Raw genomic sequence first — 24793 nt, forward strand, 5'->3', positions numbered from 1 at the left:
GTTAGGCAGCCTGATGTTACGCCAGGCCTATCGCAGTGGTTGAAAACCAAAAAACAGAACCAATAATAAACAACGGTCTCAAAAACCACTAGAGACATGAACATACAAATTGAGACTCCCAGAGTATAAAAATATAAATAATTTTATTAAGGGATTTACATAACCCAAACCAAAACAACATAAGACAAAGGGAAGACAAAACAAGGGGACAAACCCCCCACACTAGGTGGCAGTATAATACCGTACCCTCCCACAGATGAGAACTGAGAAAATGCCCCAAATAACCATAAAGTATCAAGAAATAGGAACAACTGTCTGAGATAATATGGTCAGAAGAGTGGTACAATATATCTAATATCTATCAGTCTGACCAAAAAATAAATATGCACTCAATTTGTATGAACACCAAAAATGAAGAGTGTCCCTAAAGGGAATACTCACACATACGCATAGGTGCAGACATAATTCCAGACCAAGTAATAGAATAACGGGGGAAGTTCTCAGAACACCATCAGTGGGACCAACAGGAACGCCCGACGCGCGTTTCGCCAATACCCGGCTATCGCAGTGGTTGATGCTGGAGGATAAATCTTTACGCTTCTTAGGACTAGTTCACACGTAGTTAGGTATCGAGGAATTTGGTCAGGAAAAAATCCGCTTTAGGAAATGGTCTTTTGATATGAGGCGTTTTTATTTTTTATTTTTTTTTTCCTCCAACACAGAGTATGGACCTTGAAAAAACCGCTAGCTTTTTTTTTTTTTTTGCCAAGTTTTTTTTCTGCCTCCCATTGACTCCCGTTGGTTTTTGCAGGCGGAATCCACCTGAAGAAAGGCCATGTCGCTTCTTTTTTCCACTAGCGGAAAAAAGACTGCTAGCGGTTTACATAGACCTCTATTGTTAGGAGGCGGATTCCACATCAAAATCCGTGTCATTTTGTTCCGTGTGAACGAGCCCTATGTTTACATCTATAGCACCTTTTAGTTAATGTACATTGTGCCGAATTTCCGATACATTTCTGCCACATTTCAGCCACGCCCCTTTATTTGAAGAATCCACACCCACATGTCTAGCAAGTTGAAATTTTTTTTAGTCCAAACTAGATGCATCCATATGTGCCATGTTTACACCATTGTCTAGTCCACCATGGTAACATGAGGGCCAATGTGTACAGGCACAAATTTTTGTAAGGCGGAAGATGGCATAAAACATTGAAAGACCCATTATAAGTATTGGGTCTTATGTTATTTTATGCCATTTACCACTTTGGACCTTTCTTTTTTTTTTTTGGTTGCAAAAAGAGTCCGACTGTTTTTGAGGATTTTAGAAACGTGTGAACAGTAGTTACTACTTGATTGTATCTATCATCTCTCTGACTACGATATCACACCCTAGACATAGACTGTATATATCATCGATATCTTCTTGTACTTTTTTTTTTACGCCATATACTTTGTGTTAGGTTTTCAGCTATTGCCTTCTTCAAATATCCCACGTGAAGTAAGACTCCAGAACTAATGTAGACAATTTCATTGAATAACAGGAGAAACTCTTATTCCTTATAAGGTCCCCGTGCCAGAGACTTTGCGCTTCGCTTTATACTTTTCACATTCCTGATGGGAGAGGTGATAAGGATTTTAACTCCTAAAAGGCCTGTCACTATCTGAGTGCTTATGGAGGACCTGTCCCCTCTCCCGGCGTGTCTGTTGTACTAGTAGATGTGGTACATCCTGGACAAATGTTTATCCATTTTTTTACTTGCAGAATCAAATATATTTTAATATAAAAATCAAATAAAATAACTTGTAACAGATTTGGCAGGTCCAGTATAAAGGTAAATGATCCCCTTCCCGTGGTTTTCTAGATCCGTGCTCACACTTTTGCAAGGTTATTGGAAACGGATGACAGCCTTGTCATCAGACTCATCTATATGTTATATAGTAGGACAGTGGGCTCGTAATGGTGTCTGGACCAGAAATGTAGCCAGCACAAAGTTCTGGTAGACTTTACCACGAAAGACCCCATACACATACAGTCATCTGTCCGTATGGAGACCTCCTGATGGATTGTGCCAAGGAAGGAAGGAACGGCCATATTGACCGCCTTATCCTTTTGTTCTCAAGGACCCCTACAAAAGTGTCTGGCAATGGCTTAAACTGGCCATACACCTCTTGGAGATGTCAGCCGAATGCCCGTTTGGCCGACATTTGCTCCTTCTGAATCCCCAATAGACATGTACACTCAGATTGGCCGAATGTGGATGTATTGCCAGTTGGGTAAGGGAAGTGAGCCAGTGTCTTACACCTCTCTCAATGGCTTATCTCCCTGAATACAAAAGTATTGGACATGTGAAATCCGGCACCCAATACTCACAGGGCCGTAGAGCTGGAATTGTAGTCAGGGCCATTTTTAGGTGGAGTCAGTTGGGAAAAAAAGTTACCAACTCTGGCATCAAAATAAATTTTGTTTTTTTTGTTATACCATAACATTTTTGGTATTGTGTAGTTAGGTTTATAGCTTGTTGCTTACTTACTATAGTTTGAGCTTTTTCATGACTGCTTGAGACTGACCATTGCTGTCATCCATTTATAAAAGTCGGAGCTTTGGCCTATCCACTCCATAGCCCTGAATACACATAAGATAGATGTCCGGCCCCACAAAAATTATTAGACTTGGCCAAAAGGAATGTAACTTGTCTTTGTATCTTACTTTACTTTCCTCTCCCCACTGAGAACACATGAATGCTTGGCTAAACAAAATGTCTATGGGGGGAGTTAAGGAAGTCAAGTAGCCATCAAGCTGGTGAAGATATATGGACACCGTATAGCCTGCAGAAATGTGACTATAGACTATAGGGTCAGTAGAAGATATGTCATGTGTACTGGGGGCCTCAAGATTGTCCCCTGACAGGTGGTGTCGGAGGAAAGGAAGCAGGAAATGGGCCTATTGAAATTTATGATGCCCATTCCTTTGTTTTCCCGTGAGATCCGCCTTTACAAGAAGTGTCTGTCATCCGCTTACTACTTTCTCTCCATTGCAAACACTTGCATGAGTATTCACGTCTATGAAGGAGTCACAAGGAATTGCTGACTCCTGTAGAAATTCTATGAGAACCTTAAAATGTCACACACTACATTTTCTTATTGTGACATTCCATTGCAGTGATGTTTTTTATTTTTAATCATTTTTCTTTTGACTTTGACAGAATTTGGTCGTTTTCTAAAAAAAAAATAAAAAATATATAATTTGATAATGGCAACAAGGGATAATTTACAATATATCACAATGGATCTATAACATAATGTAGAGCTGATGAAACCCCACGCGTTCCTGTGAAGTCGTCCCGATCCTTCTATAAACAGGAACAGTAGGCGGCGATCGCTGATCTGATCACAAAACATAGATAAGGTTCATGGTAAAATGGACAAAGACGCTGACAGTGCTATTCTCCCTCTTTCTGATGAAATATGAGAATATGTAAAGTCTCCAAAGCGTGTGAAAGCCAGAACTGTAAAGCTGACCTTTATTTTTCTATATGTTTATTTAACTTCTGGGTGATGGGTTATACATACGTGTCACTAAGCAAATACCTGCATTGTATTGTATGCATAATATACACATGGACCAGGGAGCAGTGCTATAAAGAAATTATCTATGTATGTATGTATGTATGTATGTGTATATATAATAAAACAAATTTTTAATAAGTATAGCTAGCATTCGTTTTATATTCCATTGCCGTCCTTTACTTTGGAGTACTTGCTGGAGGACTGCAGGATTTTTGTACTTTGTGTTAATGGTTTGTTTTTCTTGCAGTTCATAACTGGACAGAAGAGGAGACGTTGCAGTGGTTGTTTGAGTTTGTGGAGCTCCCGCAGTACGAGAGGACTTTCCGGGAAAATTCTGTCAAAGGAACAACTCTACCGAGGTAAGACCTGGAGGGGTTTATCAGGTTAGTTCTATGGGAAACTGGAGCAGTGGCCTATAGCAACCTAGCAGTATTTTAGTTTCTAAAAAATCTCCGAAATTTGAGCGTTGGTATCTACTTGGTTGCTATAGGAAGCATCTCTACTTATACTGACACTTGTGTGAAAGAAATCAATCTCCCTCTCAATCTAAGTTCTTACTCACATGACTGAGTCTTGGGCATGAATAGTTTTTGAGGAGACTGTTTCCTAGTTATGTGACGCTAGGGGTTATCGTGTTCCCACAGGCTACTATCCCGTATTGTGAACGTATTTGTAATCGTATTTGCACTAAGGCAGACACTCATTGCATTATAGAAAACATCTCCCCGTATACTGTTCAGGCCGGTAAATTCACAGTTTCACAGCCAAGACTTGGTTATGTGCACAAGGACTAACTCTGTTGTATCCAAACTGTGTCCGTCCGCAGACTTGGGCCTTGCTGGGACTTGTAGTTTCACAACAGCTAGAGAGCCCCACTCTGAACTCTATATGTAGAACCTTCTTCAGTACGAAAGCTCTCGTATGCCGTATTCTTATATATTGGACAGTGGTTAGTATTGTAGCCTTGCAGCTCCAGGGTTCGAATCCAGCCAAGCACAATATCCAAGACGTTTTTACCCTGAACTCTGTGTAGTACCTTCTTCAGTATGAAAACTCTCATACCCCTATTCTTATATATTGGACAGCAGGTAGCATTGTTGCCTTGCAGCTCTGGGGTTCGAATCCAGCCAAGGACAATATCTGCAAGGAGTTTCTGTTTTCTCAGTGTTTGTCTGGGTTTCCTCCCATGCTCCAGAGACCTATAGTGACTGGCAATGTCTGTAAAGCGCTGCAGCTTATTTTAGTGCTATACAAGTAAGACTGGGTTAACATCTGCATCGGAGAGACCACCAAAAATCGGCTGAGATAAAAGTCCTGCACCTGGTTCCCTTTTAATAAGAATTTGTATCATTTTACTATCCCAGTACTCTGTAGGTTACAATAGATTGGTATTGCAGCTCTGCCTCATTTAAGTGAGTGGGACAAAGCTGTAATACTGAGAAGATCTGCTACTTAGTGCAGGGGTGCTCGGTATGGAGCATTGTAAGACAATATGGTGGGTAAGGCACTTATTGAAGCTTTGCAGTTCTTTGAAACAGCTGGGAGTCGGATCCTTCACCAATCTAATACCAGCGGCCTATTAATATTGCAGTAGTGATGTCCTAGCCGAAGCGTCATATTATTTAGTCATGTCTGTATATTCTACAAAAAGTGACAATATGGCAGTTCTAGATCTCCCAAAGGGCAGGTCAGCCAAAGCTTCCTAGAACTGTAATAGGCAATTGTCACTAAACAAACAGTGATAGAGCCACGTTATTGTTATCACCATTCAGGACACATTGTTAAGGGAGGTGACAATCCCTGCAATGACAGCTGGATTCATTGTCACCTAGCTGATAGAGCTTAGTAACACTGAGTGACAACTTCACCACTGGACTTCATCTCCCAAAACAGTGGCGGTGATGTTAGAACAGGGCTGCCATGTTCAGCCACAAGGCACAAAGTTTTTTTTTGATGAACCCCAAATCTTGTATGCCATATTTTATGTGTGTCGTAAAAAGGCACAAACTATTTATTTAACATTGATCTCTATTTAAAAAAAATTCTTTGTGAATTTGTGACCGGTGAGTTCAGAAAATTCCGTCCCTTTCATCTGACTGGGGTTGTTTCTGCATCATGTGCATAGTTCTCTACCAGTTCTCTTTAGGGCAATGGGGCTGTTACAGAAATGTAAGAAAGTTAACCTATCTGCTGTTTGTGAATTTACCATTTACAGTTCATCCTTTCAAGGGGAATTCTTCCATATGATATGCAATACATGTCTGATAGGTGCATGTCCCAGAAATGAGACCTGTATCTATCTACAGAACTTTAGTAGGCGCAGCTGTTTTTGGGACTCGAAGTGAGCAGAATGGGGGGTCCCCTGAAATATCCCCTCACTTTAGAAGCATAAATACATGTTTTATTGATTTTTTTTCTGATTCCTCTGTCTACCAGTATAGACTGTCTACTCTTCCCACAGTAGATACAGCAAGATCTCTCCTGTATGTACTCCACTCCTACTAAATTCTGCGATGTGCCCTATTCAGCCAGTAACCTCTATATCAGCGACGTATTGTGACTACACTGCAGCACCCTGTGCTTTTATGGTATGACTAAGGGCTCGTTCACGCGGGGCTAGGGACCGCGTATTTTAGTCCTGATTCTGAGGTGGGAAGCCGCGTCAGAATATGACCAAAATGCGCCTGTTGCGGCTTCCCGCTCCGGAGTAGGCCCAAATGAATGGGCGTAGCCCGGAGGGTTCTGCCGCAAGGCGGACGCTGGATCTGAATCAGTCGCATAATCCGCCTCAAGAAAGGGCAGCTCGCTTCTTTTTTCCCATAAGTGGGAACAAACCGCTCAAGGAAGAAAGGACGCTAACAGTCTTCATAAACCTCTATTGTGAGGGGCGGATTTTGAGGTGGATTCAGCATCCAAATCCGCCCCCTCTTGCCCCGTGTGAACGAGCCCTAAGGCTATGCACTCTCTTTACCTGGCAGAAGTAGTCTGAGACCGAATCTGCAGAGAGAGATGGAACTTGTATCCAGCTCTATGCATTCACCACCAGTGACCTGCTCTGTAGCACTACTAGTACTCATCTTCTGAACAGAACTAATGTAAATTGAGAAAAACAACCATAATGAAATGATTTTTGTTTTCTACTTCACTAACAGAATAGCTGTGAATGAGCCGTTATTTATGATCTCACAACTGAAGATCACCGATCGAAGCCACAGACAGAAGCTTCACCTGAAGGCGTTGGATGTCGTTCTGTTTGGACCATTAACACGTGAGTATCAAGTACTGTCGATTATGACTTCCTGGTTGAGACTATGTGCATTGGGTAACGTACAAAAACCATTGTTCTTCAGGCCCCCCTCATAACTGGGTGAAGGATTTTGTACTGACCATTTCTATAGTGATTGGCGTTGGTGGCTGCTGGTTTGCCTATACGCAGAACAAGACTTCAAAGGAGCATATAGCACAGATGATGAAAGACTTGGAAGGGCTACAGAAGGCCGAGTTTAGTCTTCTCGAGCTGCAGGAAAGGTAAGAAAGAGATTGTTGTCATCACCGGCACACACAGAAAACAGCTTGTCTTTCATCTTTGGCCTTGGTGCCCTCTCTCGCGTTTCTCTTTGCATGTCTGAAATCTTGTTTACAAAAAAATTCCATCCTAATGCAAATTTTTTGTTTGTCAGCCTCCAGACACTGTGCATACACATGCAAATTCAGTACAGTACACTAAATTTTGCTAGGGTGCATCAATTTACAAAATGTGGCTCTGGTGCAGTAGCTGGAAGCCCCACTTAGTATTCCTAACATGTTAAAGGAGTTTTTCAATGAATACAACCGTGAATGCAGGAAACCCAGCCATGATGTCCTTATTGTGGAGAGGTTGTCAGTCAGGGACACTACATGTATGAGATGATAACCCAGCCACAATAAGGAAACCTTGACAAGTTTGGTTTTTTTTTTGAGCTTCTGTAAACTCATATATATATATATATATATATATATATATATATATATATATATATATATATATAATATATATATTGTGTGCAGTTTTTTAAAACAAATTTTTTTGTTTTATTATATGTAAATAGAAGCCATTTTCTTCAACCCTTGACAATTTGCATCTGCCCATATAGTTTTTTTTATGTGGATTGTGAGCCCCATATAGGGAGCACAATGTACATTTTTTCTTCCTATCAGTATGTGTTTGTAGAATTGGAGGAAATATACGCAAACACGGGGAGAACATACAAACTCCTTGCAGATGTTGTCCCTGGCGGGATTCGAACCCAGGACTCCAGTGCTGCAAGTGTTAACCATTGAGCCACCTTGTTGCCCCTCTGCCCATATAGTTGTCCTGCACTAGCCGTAGTTTATCCAAGTAAGAGATGCGGTTACACCTATCCTTAAAAGTTACGTATACACAGGATACAGATTTTATCATTCCTTCTTTGTGCATCTGTTCTACCCAATGACTTTGTTGGTTAATGCGGGACCAGCTATAATTTTTTGTCTTCTGTTCCTGCACTCATAATAAGATCTCTGAAAAGTGAATGAGTTCTGTGGTATTTCTGCGGTCCCTTGTTTTTTGTATGTATTTTAGTTGTTCTACTAATTTTTACTTTTGTTCTTTTTAAGGTTAGACAAAGCTCAAGAAGAAAACAGGACTGTTGCTGTAGAGAAACAAAATCTGGAGCGCAAGCTAATGGACGAAATCAGTGATGCAAAGCGCGAAGCTCATCGCCTCCGAGAACTGAGGGAAGGAGCAGAATGTGAGCTCAGTAGACTGAAGTATGCAGAAGAGGAACTAGTTCAGGTACAGTCTTGGACGTCAGTAAATCACTGCGCTGTCCAGGTCAATCTGTCCATCTCTCCCATAAAGGTCACCACCATTTCTATGGAAGGCTCAGTACCCTGGTCCAAAGGCCAACTCATGAACCAGTCCCAAAGGCCTCAATAAAACCTAAAGGTGTCTTTGAGGCTGAATATATTGATGCCTTAAACTAAGGCTAGGGCATCAATATGAAATTGGTGGGGGCTAAACACCTGAAACTTCCATCAATCATCTGTGGTATCCAATAATCAAAGGATGCAGCAAGACGCAGACAGCGCCATTCTCTTCGTAGTGTCCAGACCAGGTTACTGTAGATCAGTTCCCATTTACGTAAATGTGAGCTAAGCTGCAGTGACTCTGTTCAGCCGATGTGCAGAGAATGGATTTGTCTGTCTCCTGCGCTATCCTCTGTGTAACAGCTACCAAGTACAGCTTATCAATGGGGTCATGGGTGTTGGACCACTAATCTCATAGTGATGACCTTTCCTAGCATAGCTTGCCAATGTTCTTTTAATCCAGAAAACCCCTTCAAAATGGTTCTGAGGACATTTGAGTCTTATTTAAAATATGCCAAAAATGTCCAATAGGTTCTGGTCTCACTTTTAAGCATCCCACCCAGTTGTTGCTACAGAAGGGAGAGAATCATGCATGCAGAAACTGATGTTAGTTTGAAGTTTTATAAACTACAATGGACTGAGCCACTTTTTCACTCCATCTACTCTCTTAATGGACTACTAAATAGGTCAAGGGACCCCATTCTCTAAATATGGACACAAGGTTTATGCTTAGTACTTGCACACTCCTGCGCTGTGCGACACTTCTCTTTGACAAGATGGCATTGCAGGGGACATGTGGACGCCAGCTTCAGGATGTGCGCCTTATTGTATAGGTTTGAGTGGGGAACCTCTACAAAGTGACTCACCATTGTCTGTGGGCTATGGTTGTCACTGAGTACCATACAGGTATAGAAGAGGAGTGAACAGCTCTGTAAGGCGCTTCAATGCCCCTGGAATTCTGACTTGTGCTTTTGATATTGAACATTTATATACCAATTAGAAATCCAAAATAACTTTTGAGGGTTTTTTTTTTTTAAAGTTAAAGTGTTGCTGTATCCCACCAATGTCCAGTAGCACGAGCTTCCCAATCTCAATTTCATTTCCAATTCAATAGGAGGTTACGAAATGTACCGTAAGCAAGTAATTCAAGTAATGGGACGTTATTGTTGACACATACTGGATAATTGTAAAAGGCAATAAAAAAAAAAAAAGGAAGTGACCATAATTCTCATGTTTTCAGTTTAAAATCTAGATAAATTCTTAATATTTACAGGTTCGCATGGCACTGAAAAAAGCAGAAAAGGAGTTTGAACTGAGGAGTAACTGGTCTGTGCCCGATACGCTCCAGAAATGGCTGCAGTTAACGCATGAGGTGGAAGTCCAGTACTATAACATCAAGAAACAGAATGCAGAAATGCAGCTTGCAATAGCTAAAGAGGAGGTAATAGATGTGTATACATACAACGCTGCTTATCTGATAAAATGTCAGTATGCACAGTTGTTGCAACACATTTAGCATTAAAGGGGTATTCCCATAACTCTTGTTCTGCAGCCTGAAGGCTCTGTGCTCTCTTCACTTCCTGGATTTCTTGCACATTGGTGGGCGGGGTGTCACTTGCTCTGCTATCTGCTATGATCCACAGTATGATGCTGATGTGGAAACTGATGTAGCAGAGCTGGATTTGAGTCAGTTTTCATTACATACAGAGGTAACAGACTCCTTATCTCAGCCAAATTCAATTAAATCGGCTGGTAAGTGGAAAAGCTGAAGACAGACAGCACAGTAATCCGGGAGCTCTCACCTCCCCCCTCTCCTATCTGAGGAGCTCCATTGCTTGTCAGCCCCCCCCGAGAGCAGGCATCTACCTCACTTGGCAAATGAGCAGATAATCCCAAGGGCCAGTGTCAACAATGAAGTGAAGAAATTAAGATAGTGGCCAAACAAAGCAGTTTTGATAAAGCAATGTATTTAGGAAAAGTCTTATCCACATAAACTAGCAGTATAGATAGGATCCTTGTGATGGGGCAACCCCTTTAATCTATAGTGACAAGCAAAAGTAAGACATTTTGTAATGTAGCTTAGTAAAGGAAAATGCTTTTTTTTTTTTTTATCCACTTACCAGACGCCTAACACCTCTTTCATACCACCTAAACTCCTCACTTATTTCACCAAACTCACTGCTAATTTGTTTTGCCTTTCAAGACATATTTACTAGTTTAATGAAGCATCAAATTACATGCTAACCATAAAAATCTATGAGGAGGGCCAAAGGGAAGGAACTGCAGAGGTACAAAGACTGTGCTGCAGCTTCTAGTGATTGTTGTACCTCACCACAGAGCTAGATTCACAGCTACACTGGTCATTGCAGACATACCATTGAGGATTGACCTATAAAATTACTTCATTGCTGATTGTTTTTCTCCCTGAAAGTGATGGATGTACTCATCGTCCATGGAGCTGGGCCTTAATACTTGTGATCAGAGCAAAATAAATGGCCTGTTCGTGATGAAACGGTGTATTTAGTTCTTCCAATACTCTGTTTATTAGCAGTTCCCTCCTTGGTTCACGTGAATGGCCTTTCTATTCTAGGCAGAGAAAATAAAGAAGAAGAGGAGCACAGTTTTTGGAACATTACATGTTGCACACAGCTCGTCACTGGATGAGGTGGACCATAAAATTCTTGAAGCAAAGTAAGTTTTGATCTCTAAGATACTTTTATCTGGGTTACTATTGGCGACCATGGATTCCTTTTGCACTTTTTTATTTGCATCATAAGTGCAGAATTACATGACTTTCAATATAGTCATTAAATATTTGCTACCATTTTGCCACCCAGTGGCGGTGGTGCTGCTTCTCAGTTTGAACTGATGGATGGCGATGGCTCAGGGCTGATGTCATCCATGTTTGTTTTTCGGTCTCCCCCTCCCTACTTTCAGAGTAGTAGTAGTATCCTAGTTCACAGCAGGAAGTGGAGGACCTTCTATTAGGGAGGGAGGAGAACTGACAAAAAGGGGGTACTCCTTAAAGGGAAATGGTAGGCTAAAACATAGCTTTTATTAATGATAAATAAAAATAAAAAAAATTTCATGAGTCCCTATTAAAAGAAAGAGGCCTCTCAATAAACGTAAACACAGACCTCACGATTTAAACAACTGGTATGGAGGGCGTGGGTGAGATATAACCACAGAGGGAACACCCCCCTAAAGGGTGTGACTGGTAAGTAGGTGGCCCTCTGATGTCACACCCCTCTGCGTCCCGCTCCTCCTAACACACACAGTTTTTCCAAATTACTGATAATGTAGCTGATGTCAACCAAAATAATCTACTAGGTCCACCCCAGAGTGCTGCCTATAAATTTTTCTGCACGATGTCAGTATGCTTTTAGCAGATGATCCGTGCATCGGTATTCGGCCGGTCGGAGTATTGGCCAATGTTAAGTACCGGCACCTACAGTGTTTTAATAATATAAGCAGCAGCCAATAACCAGGTGTGACCAAGTATAAGGGAGACACCGCTATGTTGGTAGCCTCTCAACGCGTTTCGCTATTAATTAGCTCTTCAGGAGAGTTGAAAATACATAGGAGATACCAAAAGAAACAAAATTGCAGTGATAACTGCATTTCCTGGTCCCAGTACTTGCATAGGTCCGAGGGAGGAGAACACCTGAAGTTTGCCAGAAATGTAGCAGCACACAGGCGACCTCTATAGACAGAGGGGAGAAATCATTGCTGATTGAGGGGGAGAGATCTCACATAGGTAGCATCTGTGTTGAGAGAGGAGAGAAGTCAAGGCAGAGTCTGTGGAGAGGGAGGGGGTAATAGCAAACAAACAACATCTATATCAGCCCATGGGAGGGGGACTGTCTTGAAAGGGAAATCAGTACAGGAATGAAGTTAGGCAATGACATTTTCTTCATATACAAAGGTAAATGGGGTGTTTGATGTTGGAACGTCATTCCACTTTTAGTGTGCGTTAACATCTGAATCTTTATCCCACAGGAAAGCACTTTCTGAGTTAACCACGTGTCTGCGGGAGCGACTTTATCGTTGGCAACAGATTGAGAAAATGTGTGGTTTTCAGATTGTGCACAATTCTGGTTTGCCAAACCTGACATCTACACTTTACTCTGACCACAGTTGGGTGGTTATGCCCAGAGTCTCCATTCCTCCTTACCCGATAGCTGGTGGAGTGGATGACTTGGATGAGGATACGCCTCCAATCATTTCCCAGTTCCATGGTATGTACACTCTTCTTGTCTTTCCTATTTTCAGATACACGGCTTTCACCTACCATAAAACAGACATGTCATATATAATAATGAGTGGTAAATGGTGGCTTATACAGTGTTAACCCTAAATGATTTTCATTAGCATATGTATCAGAAAAATGAACTCAAATGTAAAAAAAGAGTGGGTTTTGCTTCTCTTACACACTATAAACCTAGGGTTAGGGGGATATTGTCACTCCATAGGGAGAGACCACTGTTTATATTAAGCCATTAGTGCTCCACTGTGCTAGGGAACATGGGAAGAATATGCAAATCTGTCTTCCATGATGTAATTAGGAAGTCAGTGCCTCAGTCATGCAGTCCAATAGAGGGCGCTCCCTGAGGATGTGCAAGTCTGTCTTCCATGATGTAATTAAGACAGAGCCTCAGTCATGCAGCCCAATAGAGGGCTTACATCATGGAAGACAGACTTGCACATCCTCAGGGCACGCCTTCTATTGGACTGCATGACTGAGGCACTGACTTCTTAATTACATCATGGAAGACAGATTCGCATATTCTTACTATAAACCTAGTGAGACAAGTCATGTTTTCAAAAAATGACCCTGTGTTATTTACCCTTTCACCGCCTCATCAGTTCTGTAATAGGGGTTAATTAGAATAATTAGAAGTAATCGTCTCCTGGGAAATGCTCCTTAGTCACGTACACTGAGGGAGGGGCCGCGGGTTACATCGCTGTCGTTTGTAGACAAAGGGATTATTATTAATACTTTTTTATTCTTGTTGCTGAAATCCTCGGTGTAAGACTTGCACACAAAGGTTGTGGCTGAAACCAGTGAACGCATGAAGGTTTTGTTTGTCTTTCTAAAATAAAATCTATCGAGTTACTCCGCACTTAGCTAATGTTTCAGTCTTGTTCTGTGAGCTCTCCTGTATCTTGTATTAAATAACTATACTGGGACTATACTCTTAGAATTCTGTATTGTCGTTCCTCTTTTAATACTCCTGGAAATATATGAATAAACTGACAACTGGTAATTACCCTTTACCTTGTCAGTGGGATATGGCTCTGCAATGTCATTGTGGGTGTAGAGAAACCTCTCTTCACAAGGAGAAGGGTAATGTTAGTTTATTCACACTTTTCCAGGAGGAATAGCAGGAGAACAACAGAGTGCTGAGTCTTTAAAGGCGTTGTCCACTTACATATCCTTAGGATAGGTCATCAATTTTAGTTCTGCGGTGTTTCAACTGCTGGGACCCCCACAGATCTGCCCCTGTACTTACAGCTAAATGTTTCTGGGAGCAGCGTGGCCCGCTGCAGGTTATCTGCGCTGGTCCAATGTGTCGGACCCTCGTAGATCTAATATTGAACGTGGATAACCCCAATACACAGAAAAAGTGTCCTGTGTTCATTACATGGGAAATGCAAGTGTTTACGAACATTGACCTGTCAGGGGAATGGACAAACATGAACTTCATGAACTCAGCTACAGTTAAAGGTGAAAAGTGAAGCAAAAACATTGTCCTCCATTGACATATATTGCTATAAGCCTCACACAAGCTGTTTCCAGCCATACCGTCCTCTATAACTTCAGTGCCACCTGCTATATCTGGGGCCGCTTGTGAAAATTGTGTCTTGGCCTATTCTGGGCCTACAGTCTGTGTGGTATTGAAATCCATGTAGTCTGTGAGCGAGGAGCCTGACCACTGCCTGTAATGAATCCGCACGTTCCTCTCACACACAAGTTACATGGTAGACTCCTTAAGCAGGTATATACACTACCAAACATTACAGATTGCTTGTCCTGAGTATCGGTGAGGTATCAACGTGTAGTGTTTTTGTTTTGTGAGTAAAATTTGGGGCTTTTTTCCCCTTTGTAAACCGTGGTAGTCAATAACTAGGCCCAGTACGTAGGCTTTATGGATATTAACCCCACTATTGCTTACTGTACAAAAGAAGGCCTATGTGATTGGAAGTGGGTTTAGAGGCTGAAGACTGGTGAGAGGTTCACCTGAAATATCTGATCGATCTCTGACGAGGCTTGGAATTGTCATTGCACCAATAAAGGAATTTAATAAGTGTTGTTTCCCCTATTATTGAAGTTTTTTTTTTTTTTTTTTACTATATACACGTACAATACGTCATATTTGCAGATTTCTACTATAAAGTTGTGCAGGTTTGGCCTTCACTACAAGCACACTATTTAATTTAACTTTAGAGGGCCCCCTAGTGTTCACTTGAGCAAACTACATGGAAGAAATTCAGTACTCAGGAACTGCAGCCTGAAAACGTATTGGAACCAGTCCAGTAATGAATTAGAAACTCCGCTGATTCTGATATTAATCTGTACAGTGTTTACGTGCGGAGTAAATGTGTCATTCTTTTTATAGTTGTCAGTGTATAATTTTCCTGTAAACAGCTTCCTGGGTGTTTTTATCGTATGATCTAATGTTTATTGAACCTACTTTTTTTTTTTCCCCCTCTTTTGTGCGATTAAAATTCCCTTCCTGTCTCCGAAGGTTCCATTCTGAAAACTCATGGAACATTGGCACGCAGCAGCAGCATGTGTCGTCCTCGACGTAATGTAATTCCACCTTCCCCCCAGTCTCAACACGTCCTGCAGTCACCTGATCCAGACATTCTGTCAGTATCGAGCTGTCCTGCTCTGTACCGCACTGACGAGGAAGAGGATGCAATATATTTCATTGCAGAAAAGCAGTGGTATGAGAAATTAAGTCACGCTAATATGCCTAAAAGGTAGATTGTATAAAGATGTCCACATGTACCTATCACTAGTCTATAGTACCTGGAATTCCCATCGACACAGAAGCAAGTACAAATCAGGCAATATGGCTGACCTGGTGAATGGCTAAAGAGCCTGTACCAGTGCACCCATAGTATTCCTGGGTCACCTAAGTAGTAACCTGGGCTGAGGTTTGTGGTCCATTTTGCAGTATAGTAGTTTATATGCATGTTTAACCCAATTTGACCCAATTTGAATATTTGACCACATACATATTTATATATTTTTTATTATTTTTTTATTTTTTGCACAAAAATGTTTATTTTTTGGACCAATGCTTGCTTTTGTGTGGATTTTCCTACTTCTTATTTCTACGCCTTCTAGTTTTTTGTTTTTTTTTCACATTTATTTTTCACATGGGTGCTGTATAAAATAGGTTGGCCAGCCAAATGAAAGAAAGGAAAAATAATCTAAAAATAGTAATTAAATAATATTGCGAAAAATCAGATTAAGGGTCCCTTCACACAGAGTTTACGCTTTGTATTCTGTACATTTTACACGTGTAAAATGTAGTTGGCCATTGAGTTCAATGGCATGTTCGTATAACAAAAGACATGCGTTATACGAAAAAGCCATTGCACTCAATGGCTGGCTACATTTTACACGTGTATTTTTAGACAGAAGTAGCAGTGTAGCAGCGTAGACAGAATACACGGAGCGTAAACTCCGAGGGAAGGGGCCCTAAGGGTACACACACACACGACCCATATGCATATAGCTGGTCTGTGTGCTGCTTGTGCATCTATGGTCCTGTTCACATCATTTAGTGAGCCTGGGCCACAAAACAGATAGGTAAAGAATAGAGATGAGCGAATAGTATTCGTCGAATATCTCGCTCCCATAGGAATGAGTGTAAGCGGCCGAACACCAAGAGCTTAAGCGCAGTGAATATTTGATGCGCTTAAACCCTTGGTGTTCGGCCACTTACACGCATTCCTATGGGAGTGAGGTATTCGATCGAATATTATTTGCTCAACACTAGTAAAGAACCTGTCCTGAGTTTTGGGCCAGGGTCACTACCCACATACACAGGCCTGTGATTATACACGGCATGCAGACGGGGCGATAGAGATGAATGGGTCGGTGTGCTAGTAGTGACATAGCATAGCGCCCTGTGGTATTGGGAATAACATGGCTTTATTCTATTACCAAGCTGCCTTTTACCTTCTCTACTGACCATACAGCAAAAACCTAGCTTTGAGCTGAACATCCATATTTGTCACTATAGCTACTCTAGCTACACTGCCTAAGGTCTCATGTATACGACCGTAGCGAATTTACATTCTGCAATACTGTTCTGTAATCCACACATATACATGTCCGCAATGCATTAGCAAAGTCATCTGCTATCATGAATCCTGTATAATCTCCCACACTTATTCTGTGCGGCAAATGCGAACATATATAGGAAATGCTTTGTAATTTGTGGACCCTTTCTACTGTCCGGACACAAGATGTGTATATGGGGCCATAGAAATGTATGGGGCCGTAATTGTGGATAGAATTACAGTCGTGTGTATAGGGTCTGACAACTAATGACAATGTTTAATAAGGTTGTTAGGCAGCAATCTATACAACTAGTGTCAGATTATTAGTTCAGCTCAAGACAGATTTTTCAATAAACTCATCTAAGTGCTTGGCAGGACTATTTTTGCGTTTTTTTTTTTTATAATTATAAAAGCATCAAACAATAGAGCATACTCTATTTTCAAGGACCCAACTCACCCATTGAGGTGAATGGGTCTGTGAAAAAACAGACCAAGTATTTGTTGCTTGGATCTGTAGGAATCCATAAAACAAATGGTCAAAAATGTAATATGTCTTTTGTGTGAATCGAGCCTAAGGTTAGAAAAGAAAGGGTCTGTTATTGTGACTGAAAAGGCAAAACTCTTCTCATAAAACCTAGAATGTTTGTTTGGTTTTACAGCTCAGTCCTATTCATGTCCGTTGTGATGAGCTGCAATACCAGAGATTGCCAATGGACAAAGGTGGCGCTGCTTTGGGGAAATAACACAGATCTTATTTTTTTTTTCTTAAAGTGGACAACTGTTTTAGCCAAACCCTGTATAACTAAACCCTTTTCTATATCTTACTGCCTTTATAACTCCTCTGTAGTATAGAGTCACTAACCTATACGTATACTAACAAGCACTTGTGCTATATGTCGATCAACAATTTGGGCATAGTGTAGATTTTATTGCTGACTCAAGTCTAGGCGCCAACAGCTTTACAAGCCCATGCTATAAATCAGACTGACTATTTTTGGCAGATACTATTTAGAAGAGGGTGCACTGAGGTCTTAGGCTCTTACTTTGGTGCATCTACTTGTCGACAGTGATGAACCTGAGCGACAACTTATCTAACATCTCCCACCCTGCTCAAAGTTCTGGCCCCATTCTGATAATTCAGCTCAATAGTTCCTTGATGGAAACAGTCAAAGGACTTACTGATTGTATCCTTTTGGATATGTTTGGCTTTTTTTACAGACTGTGAAAAATTCAGCTTCAGGGATTTGCAGCGGAGTTTTTCCGCTTGACCAAACTTTATCGCAGAATCTGCAATGGAGTCCGTCGTAGAAATCAAAAATTCCGTAACAACCAGGCCGTCTTTTTCCACCTCTTACTCACTTCAGTAGGAGTTATTGGGTGGAATCCACCTGAACACGGAGCATGGCGCTTATTTTTTCTGCTAGCTGAAAAAAAAAAATCAGTGTCTGCCTCCCAATTGAAATTGATTGAAGCCAGATATGGCGCAGAATTTGGAGCTGATTTTTAAGGCGGTATCCGCCTCATTCATCCTTGTGAATGTACCCTTAAAGAGGTTATCTGGGATAAAAAAAAACAAAAAACAAACAAAAACTTTTTAAATTAGGCTGGGGAGGCGAAAAAAATTAAAAAAATACATTCACCTGTCCCAGGTGCTCTGGTGCATCCCAATCTTTTGCCCATGTCCCTTTCCATTGGCCTCAGCGGTCACGCGTGGCGGTTCTGTAAAATTTGTCCAGGATTTTTTTTTTTTTGTTAAAATCACCAGGGTCTGCTCATTAAAATGATTGGGCATACATGTAATATACACATCTGGCCAACCGATCAGGGGGCTTCACTCACTATTCTCATATTAACCCCTTAGAGACACAGCCCAAAAGTGACTTAAGGACCAGGCCTCTTTTTTCAAATCTGACATGTGTCACTTTAAATGGCGATAACTTTGAGACGCTTTAACTTACACAAGTGATTCTGAGATTGTTTTTTCGTAACACATTGTACTTCATGTCAGTAGTAAATTTTCGTCGATATGTTTTGTCTTTAATTATGAAAAAATAGGAAATTTGGTGAAAATTTTGAAAAAAATGCAGTTTTCAAACTTTGAAATTGCAAGCCTTTCAAATAGAAAGTCATACTACCCGAATTTTTTCATAAATATAATTAACCATGTCTCTGATTTATGTAGCAATCAAATTTTAAGCACCCTTTCATTTTTTTCAGATATTATAAGGCTTACAAGTCAAGCAGTAATTTTCCAAATTTTCAAGAAAATTTCCAAAACACATTTTTCAAGGGACCAGTTCAGTTCTGAAGGGAACTTGAAAGGCCTCTCTAATAAAACCCCCCAAAAGTCACCCCATTCTAAAAACTGCACTCCTGAAAGAATCCAAAACAGCAGTTAGAAAGTTTCTTAACCCTTTCAGCATTTCACAACAATTAAAACAAAATGGAGGTCAAATTTACATTTTTCAATTTCTGTCACTAATATATTCATTTAGCCCTAGAATTTACACATTTACTAAGGTTTAAAGGAGAAACTGCACCCCACATTTTGTTACACAATTTCTCCCGAACACGACAATACCCCATATGTGCTGGTACCCTAATGTACGGGCACATGGTCGCTCTCAGAGCGGATGGAGCGCTAATTGGATTTTGTAGGCCAGATTTTGCTAGAATATTTTTCAGGCGCCATGCCCCGATTGCAAAGCCCCCAAGGTGCCAAAACAGTGGAAAACCCCAAAATGTCACCCCATTTTGGAAACTAGACCCCTCAAGGAATTTATCAAGGGGTATAGTGAGCACTTGGACCCTACAGGTGTTTCACAGATTTTTTTTACCATTGAGATGTGAAAATGAAAAATTACTTTTTTTTATAATAAAATGTCACTGTAGCCCCAAATTTTTCATCTTCACAAAGGGTTAAAGGAGAAACTGCACCCCACATTTTGTTACACAATTTCTCCTGAACACGACAATACCCCATATGTGCTGGTACCCTAATGTACGGGCACACGGTCGCTCTCAGAACGGATGGAGCGCTAATTGGATTTTGTAGGCCAGATTTTACTAGAATACTTTTCAGGCACCATGTCCCTTTTGCAGAGCCCCCAATGTGCCAAAACAGTGGAAACCCCCAAATGTCACCCCATTTTGGAAACTATACCCCTCAAGGAATTTACCAAGGGGTTTAGTGAGCCCTTTGACCCTACAGGAGTGTAACAGAATTGGCCCAACAAAAGGAAAAGTGACATTTTTTGCTATAAAATGTAGCTTTAACCCCAAATTATGCATTTCCACAAGGGGTTAAAAAAGAAAATGCACCCCACAAATTGTCAAGCACTTTGCCCCAACAACAGAAATGCCCCACATGTGGATGTAAAGTGATCTATGGGCACACTGTAAAGTCCAGAGCTGAAGGATCGCTATTGGGATTTTGGAGGGCAAATTTAGCTGAAATCTGTTTCAGGCACCATGTTGCATTTGGAGAGCCCCTGAAGTGCTAGAACAGAGAGAGAGATCGCGGCACCCTTTGTTTGCGGTGGTAATGTTTGACCATCGCAATCAAAGTGTTAAAACCTCCGATCGGTAAAAGTACCGACCGGAGGTTATGGAAAAGGGTGATAGCTGTCAGTAACAGCCATCACCCAGTTCCGATTCCGCCCGCTCAGCTAGTGAGCGGGCGGAATCACCATGACGTACAATTACTTCATGGTGCGCGAAGTACCTCGCGTCCATGACGTAATAGTACGTCAAAGGTCGCTAAGGGGTTAAAGGTTTTGCCTCACGAAGACAATCCCTCCCTACATGCCCTATTCTTGTAGACTTGAAGTGTTCATATATGATGTGAGAGCTAAATATCTGTAAAGCCTCCATGTAATACATATATGGGGAGGGAGATGACACAGGGGTGTCAAGTGATCGTCTCCAGAACCACATTATATAAGTAGTTGCCTCTGAGAATATCCCCTTTAAGAGCCATAGTTTAGATCAAAGTGCTCAATTCATCAAAATTCTAGAATGTTTTTTTTAATTTTTCTCATTCAAAAACTTTTTAAACTTTTCTTTCTCTTCTCAGGGAAGCTCAAGATACAGGATCAGAATGCGACTCATTAAACTCTTCGATTGGACGAAGACAGTCACCACCTTCAAGTCTGGAGGTTCAGCAACAACCTGCGCGGAAGATCTCAAAAGAGGAAACCTCATGCGAGGAGTCTATATCGACAGACTCTCCTGTAACCCCAGATGTCCCTAAAGCCTCCTCCCCTGACACCACAGGGTTGACAGAAAGCCAAAGCATGGTCTTTAGCCCAGCCAGTAAAGTATACAACGGTATTTTGGAGAAATCCTGCAGCTTACACCAACTCTCCAGTGTTTTACCCAACTCCAAGCCACCCCATCCTCCGTTCCCTACGTCTCTGAACGACAGCAAGCCAGTTCAAGAAGTTCACGGAATTCCTGTACTAAAGACCACGCCACACGAGCTCTCTCAGAACGGCGAGAAAAAAAAGCAATCGAAAATCAAAGTCCTGCTGAAGAAAATCTCAAAGTAATAGACTTGAAGGGAATAAAAAAAACAAAAAGACAATGGATGAAGCGTCTTAACGTTTTAAGAATGTAACTCCTTGTGGAGTTTTTTTTCAAGACTGGATGTTCTGGGTGCGATGCTCCGAGGTTCGTCTTACTATTTTACCGACTGTGAAGGTCATGCCGATCACTGAAGTTCAACGGAAAGTGGATCTGTTTACAGTCACTTTTGTCTATTTATTTCTGCTTTTAAGTTTTTAGTTCTAAATTTTTAAGAAGCCACTTCGGACTTCCAAGCGCTAACAGACTACTCAAGCCAACGTCGGGGCTTACCCAATCTCTTGTTTACTGGAGCATCTTCTTATCTTTCCACAGAGCTATGACATTTTACATGACGGACTAAATAACCAATTGCACTACAGTTTGAGAAGGTTTTTATTTATTTTTTTCTGCCCCCCTCAGTCTGGGGAAGAAAAAAAAAAAAAAAATTAAGGAAACTTGCAAGTGAAATATTTGTAAAATGACAGATAAGAGGGTCCGTTTTCACTTTTAGATCGACTGGGTTTTTAAGGAAGAGCCTAGAGCCATGATGGCGAACCTAGAGGTGGCACTCGGAGCCCTCTCTGTGGCCACCCATCTGTGGAACAGATTATACTGTGTGGGGTCAGTTTTCAGCAGATTACACCGTGTGGGGCCCACTGTGGAGGAAATTGTACTGTGTATCGGCCACTGTGGAGCAGATTGTATTGTGTGGGGGGCCCTCACTATTTTTATCACATAGTATCTGTTTTATAGCAGACAAATGATATGATATTATTACAGATCGTCCATAACGGTCCACAATGGTGGATCAGCACAGTATTAAGGTTAAATTGCCGTGTTGGCACTTTGCGATAAATTGGGTTGCAGTTTGGGCACTCGGTCTCTAAAAGGTTCTCCATCACTGGCCTAGAGTTTCTATTAGACACGATTTCCAGAAGAAGACCCTCATACATTTTTGTATGGGGGGGATAGGCTTAGATTCACCTATTCTTACTGTTACAGAATGATGTCCTGCTGTAAAGAGTGTTTGTTTTCTCCAGGGCTTTCACTGTGATTTCACAGAGCTGCAAGCTGTATGATATATGTAGATATTAATATAACAAGAGGGCGCCCTCTTGATCTTATATGCAAGCGATGATTGTGGATCGTTGCAGGAGTTAATGCACTTAGATTGGTGCTTTTAAGTGCTATTAACCAATAAGCCGAGGATTGTTTACAGGCAAAGGGTGACTGGATTTGCTGTAGTTTCTACTGTGTTGAAGTTGGAGGTATTACTGTATCTTGGGGCTGACCCACTGACTACATTAGCATGCAGACGGTGCAAACACCAAGTAACGTTTATGGTCCCTATCGTCCGAGTGTTACAGACACAAACGCATTTTTTTTCATAGCTCAAAATTGACACCATGGGTATTGCTAAAAATGTACTGTATGCCATAAACCTCTCACACTGCCCAGGCGACTAATAAGTGCAGTGGGGGCTCGTACCGCTCTAACTCGCATTTTTGTTTCTCTGCTACAAGAGATTTGTACATGTTGTAACATACACAATGCCACTTTTAAACTAATAATACTTTTGCTACTACGGACATGTATGTCTTACCCCCCTTTTGCCAATACTTCGACATATTTTTCTCTTGTTTTTGCCTGTTCAAATCTTAATCACTAGATCTGTTACATTTCAAAATGTACAATTTTCCAATAAACTAATTTATTTGATTTCTGGAAGGAATTTTGTTTTATGGCAAGCGCCTGGTGACTGATTTAGGAAGGTATCGCCGCTGTATGTGCACCATACATTATTACAGTGTACTGTAGGGATCACAATACAAGTACATACAGTACCACTGGAAACAAGGTCTGACCATTGGGCATTGATGTCTGTATCTCCTGGGTAAACCTTTACAATTTTGCTGTAATGAATGGAATCAATGGCATCATAATATGTTATTGTTGTAGAGTCCGTTCCTGAATTGATGGTTTTTAAAGAGGTCTGGACATTTTTTTTTTTTGTTAATGCCTGGACAACCAGGGAAGGGGAAAATAAAAAAAATAAAATCACTCTCTCCTGGCACTGATGCTGCCCCGTGGTCCAGTCCTTCTCATCTGGCATCTTCTCACCAGTCTCTTCAGAAGTTCCTGACATGTGACCAGTGAGGCCAATCAGCAGCCTCAGGAAAACACCCATGATGTCGCAGGCCCCTTGCTTGAGGCCACTGATTGTCCTCAGCGGTCACGTGTGGCTGGGAATTCCGCGGGTTATCTATAGCTTTTTCAACAACTAATAGAATTTAAAATAATTTATTTTTAAAATTTATAAGTGAATTTCTAAAATTCTATTTATTTATTTATTTTTAAAGTACTCTCTTTTCCCTGATCCCTAATTTCCAGCAGCGGCTGTTGTGTACAGGATGTGGCCACATATAGGGATCACAATGTACATTTTTTTCCTATCAGTATGTCTTTGTAGAATGGGAGGAAATCCACGCAAACATGGGGAGAACATACAAACTCCTTGGAGGTGGTGGTCCTGGCCGGATTCGAACCTAGGACTCCAGCACTGCAAGGCTGCAGTGCTAGCCACTGGGCCACCATGTTGCATCGTGGCCTTATTTCACTGTTGTTAATATGAGGTGACTACTGAGGCTTCTTACGGTAGTCATGTGCTGTTTGTGAAGTGGTTATCAGTAAGGCCTGCACTCAAACAAGGCAAAGGACTTGTACTCAGTGGCCGCTGCTGGAAACAGAGGACCAGAGATAGGCGAGTGCATATGCGCATATATATATATATATATATATATATATATATATATATATATATATATATATTTATATATATATATATTTATTTATTTAATATATATGTGTATATATACGTACAAGATATATATATATATATATATATATATCTATATATATATATAATTTTTTATTTTTTTTTTTCCTTTTACTGGCTCCATTTGCAGCACTTATAAAGAAGAGAAAAGGATACTACCTGCCATTTTAATATACACTAAGCAAATAAATGAACAAAGTCCTGGACAGAGCACTAGGTTATTGGAGTTGGGTTTTGTTTTTTAAAATGACCAAAACTGGAAAAACATGTCTGCTTTCTTTCTTCTCACAACAGCTCCACACCTGTCAGCAGGTTGTCTGTGCTATTGCAATTCAGCCTCATTCACTTAAAGATTTTTTTTGGTCACTGATGAGTTGTTTTGAGACGACAGCACTCTAGCTTCCTCTTCACAGGCCATGTGACGTCACGTTCGTTCTTCACAGGGAGTGTGAGATGCTCAGGCCCATTCAAGTAAACAGGGCTGAGCTGCAGAACCAAGCACAGCTCCTATATATTGTATGGCACTGTGCTTGGTATTCAGTGAAGAGAACACAGTACTTGTCCAAATGCTATAGTCTTTTCAAACAGCTGATTTGGGGGTAGGGTCGCGTTTGTCAGATCCCTGACTATCTTTGA

General features: G+C 41.0%; 1 protein-coding gene across 2 annotated transcripts in view; it reads left to right on the top strand.

The window, feature by feature from the left end:
- The window catches only part of STIM2 (stromal interaction molecule 2), a 68681-nt gene extending 45632 nt beyond the window's left edge, over nucleotides 1-23049 (top strand). Inside the window, exons 4-12 of one of the 2 annotated variants that reach the window (XM_075260091.1) lie at nucleotides 3815-3926; nucleotides 6720-6835; nucleotides 6918-7095; nucleotides 8203-8380; nucleotides 9728-9895; nucleotides 11045-11145; nucleotides 12454-12692; nucleotides 15204-15441; nucleotides 20831-23049. In XM_075260091.1, coding sequence (XP_075116192.1) covers nucleotides 3815-3926; nucleotides 6720-6835; nucleotides 6918-7095; nucleotides 8203-8380; nucleotides 9728-9895; nucleotides 11045-11145; nucleotides 12454-12692; nucleotides 15204-15441; nucleotides 20831-21305 — 1805 coding nt within the window. In that variant the 3' untranslated portion in view covers nucleotides 21306-23049. The remainder of the gene's footprint in view (nucleotides 1-3814; nucleotides 3927-6719; nucleotides 6836-6917; nucleotides 7096-8202; nucleotides 8381-9727; nucleotides 9896-11044; nucleotides 11146-12453; nucleotides 12693-15203; nucleotides 15442-20830) is intronic. The other variant, XM_075260099.1, reaches the window with a different exon arrangement.
- The last annotated feature ends 1744 nt before the right edge of the window (nucleotides 23050-24793 follow it).

This window comes from Leptodactylus fuscus, chromosome 1 (genome assembly GCF_031893055.1).
Source record: "Leptodactylus fuscus isolate aLepFus1 chromosome 1, aLepFus1.hap2, whole genome shotgun sequence".
Taxonomy (NCBI): Eukaryota; Metazoa; Chordata; class Amphibia; order Anura; family Leptodactylidae; genus Leptodactylus; species Leptodactylus fuscus.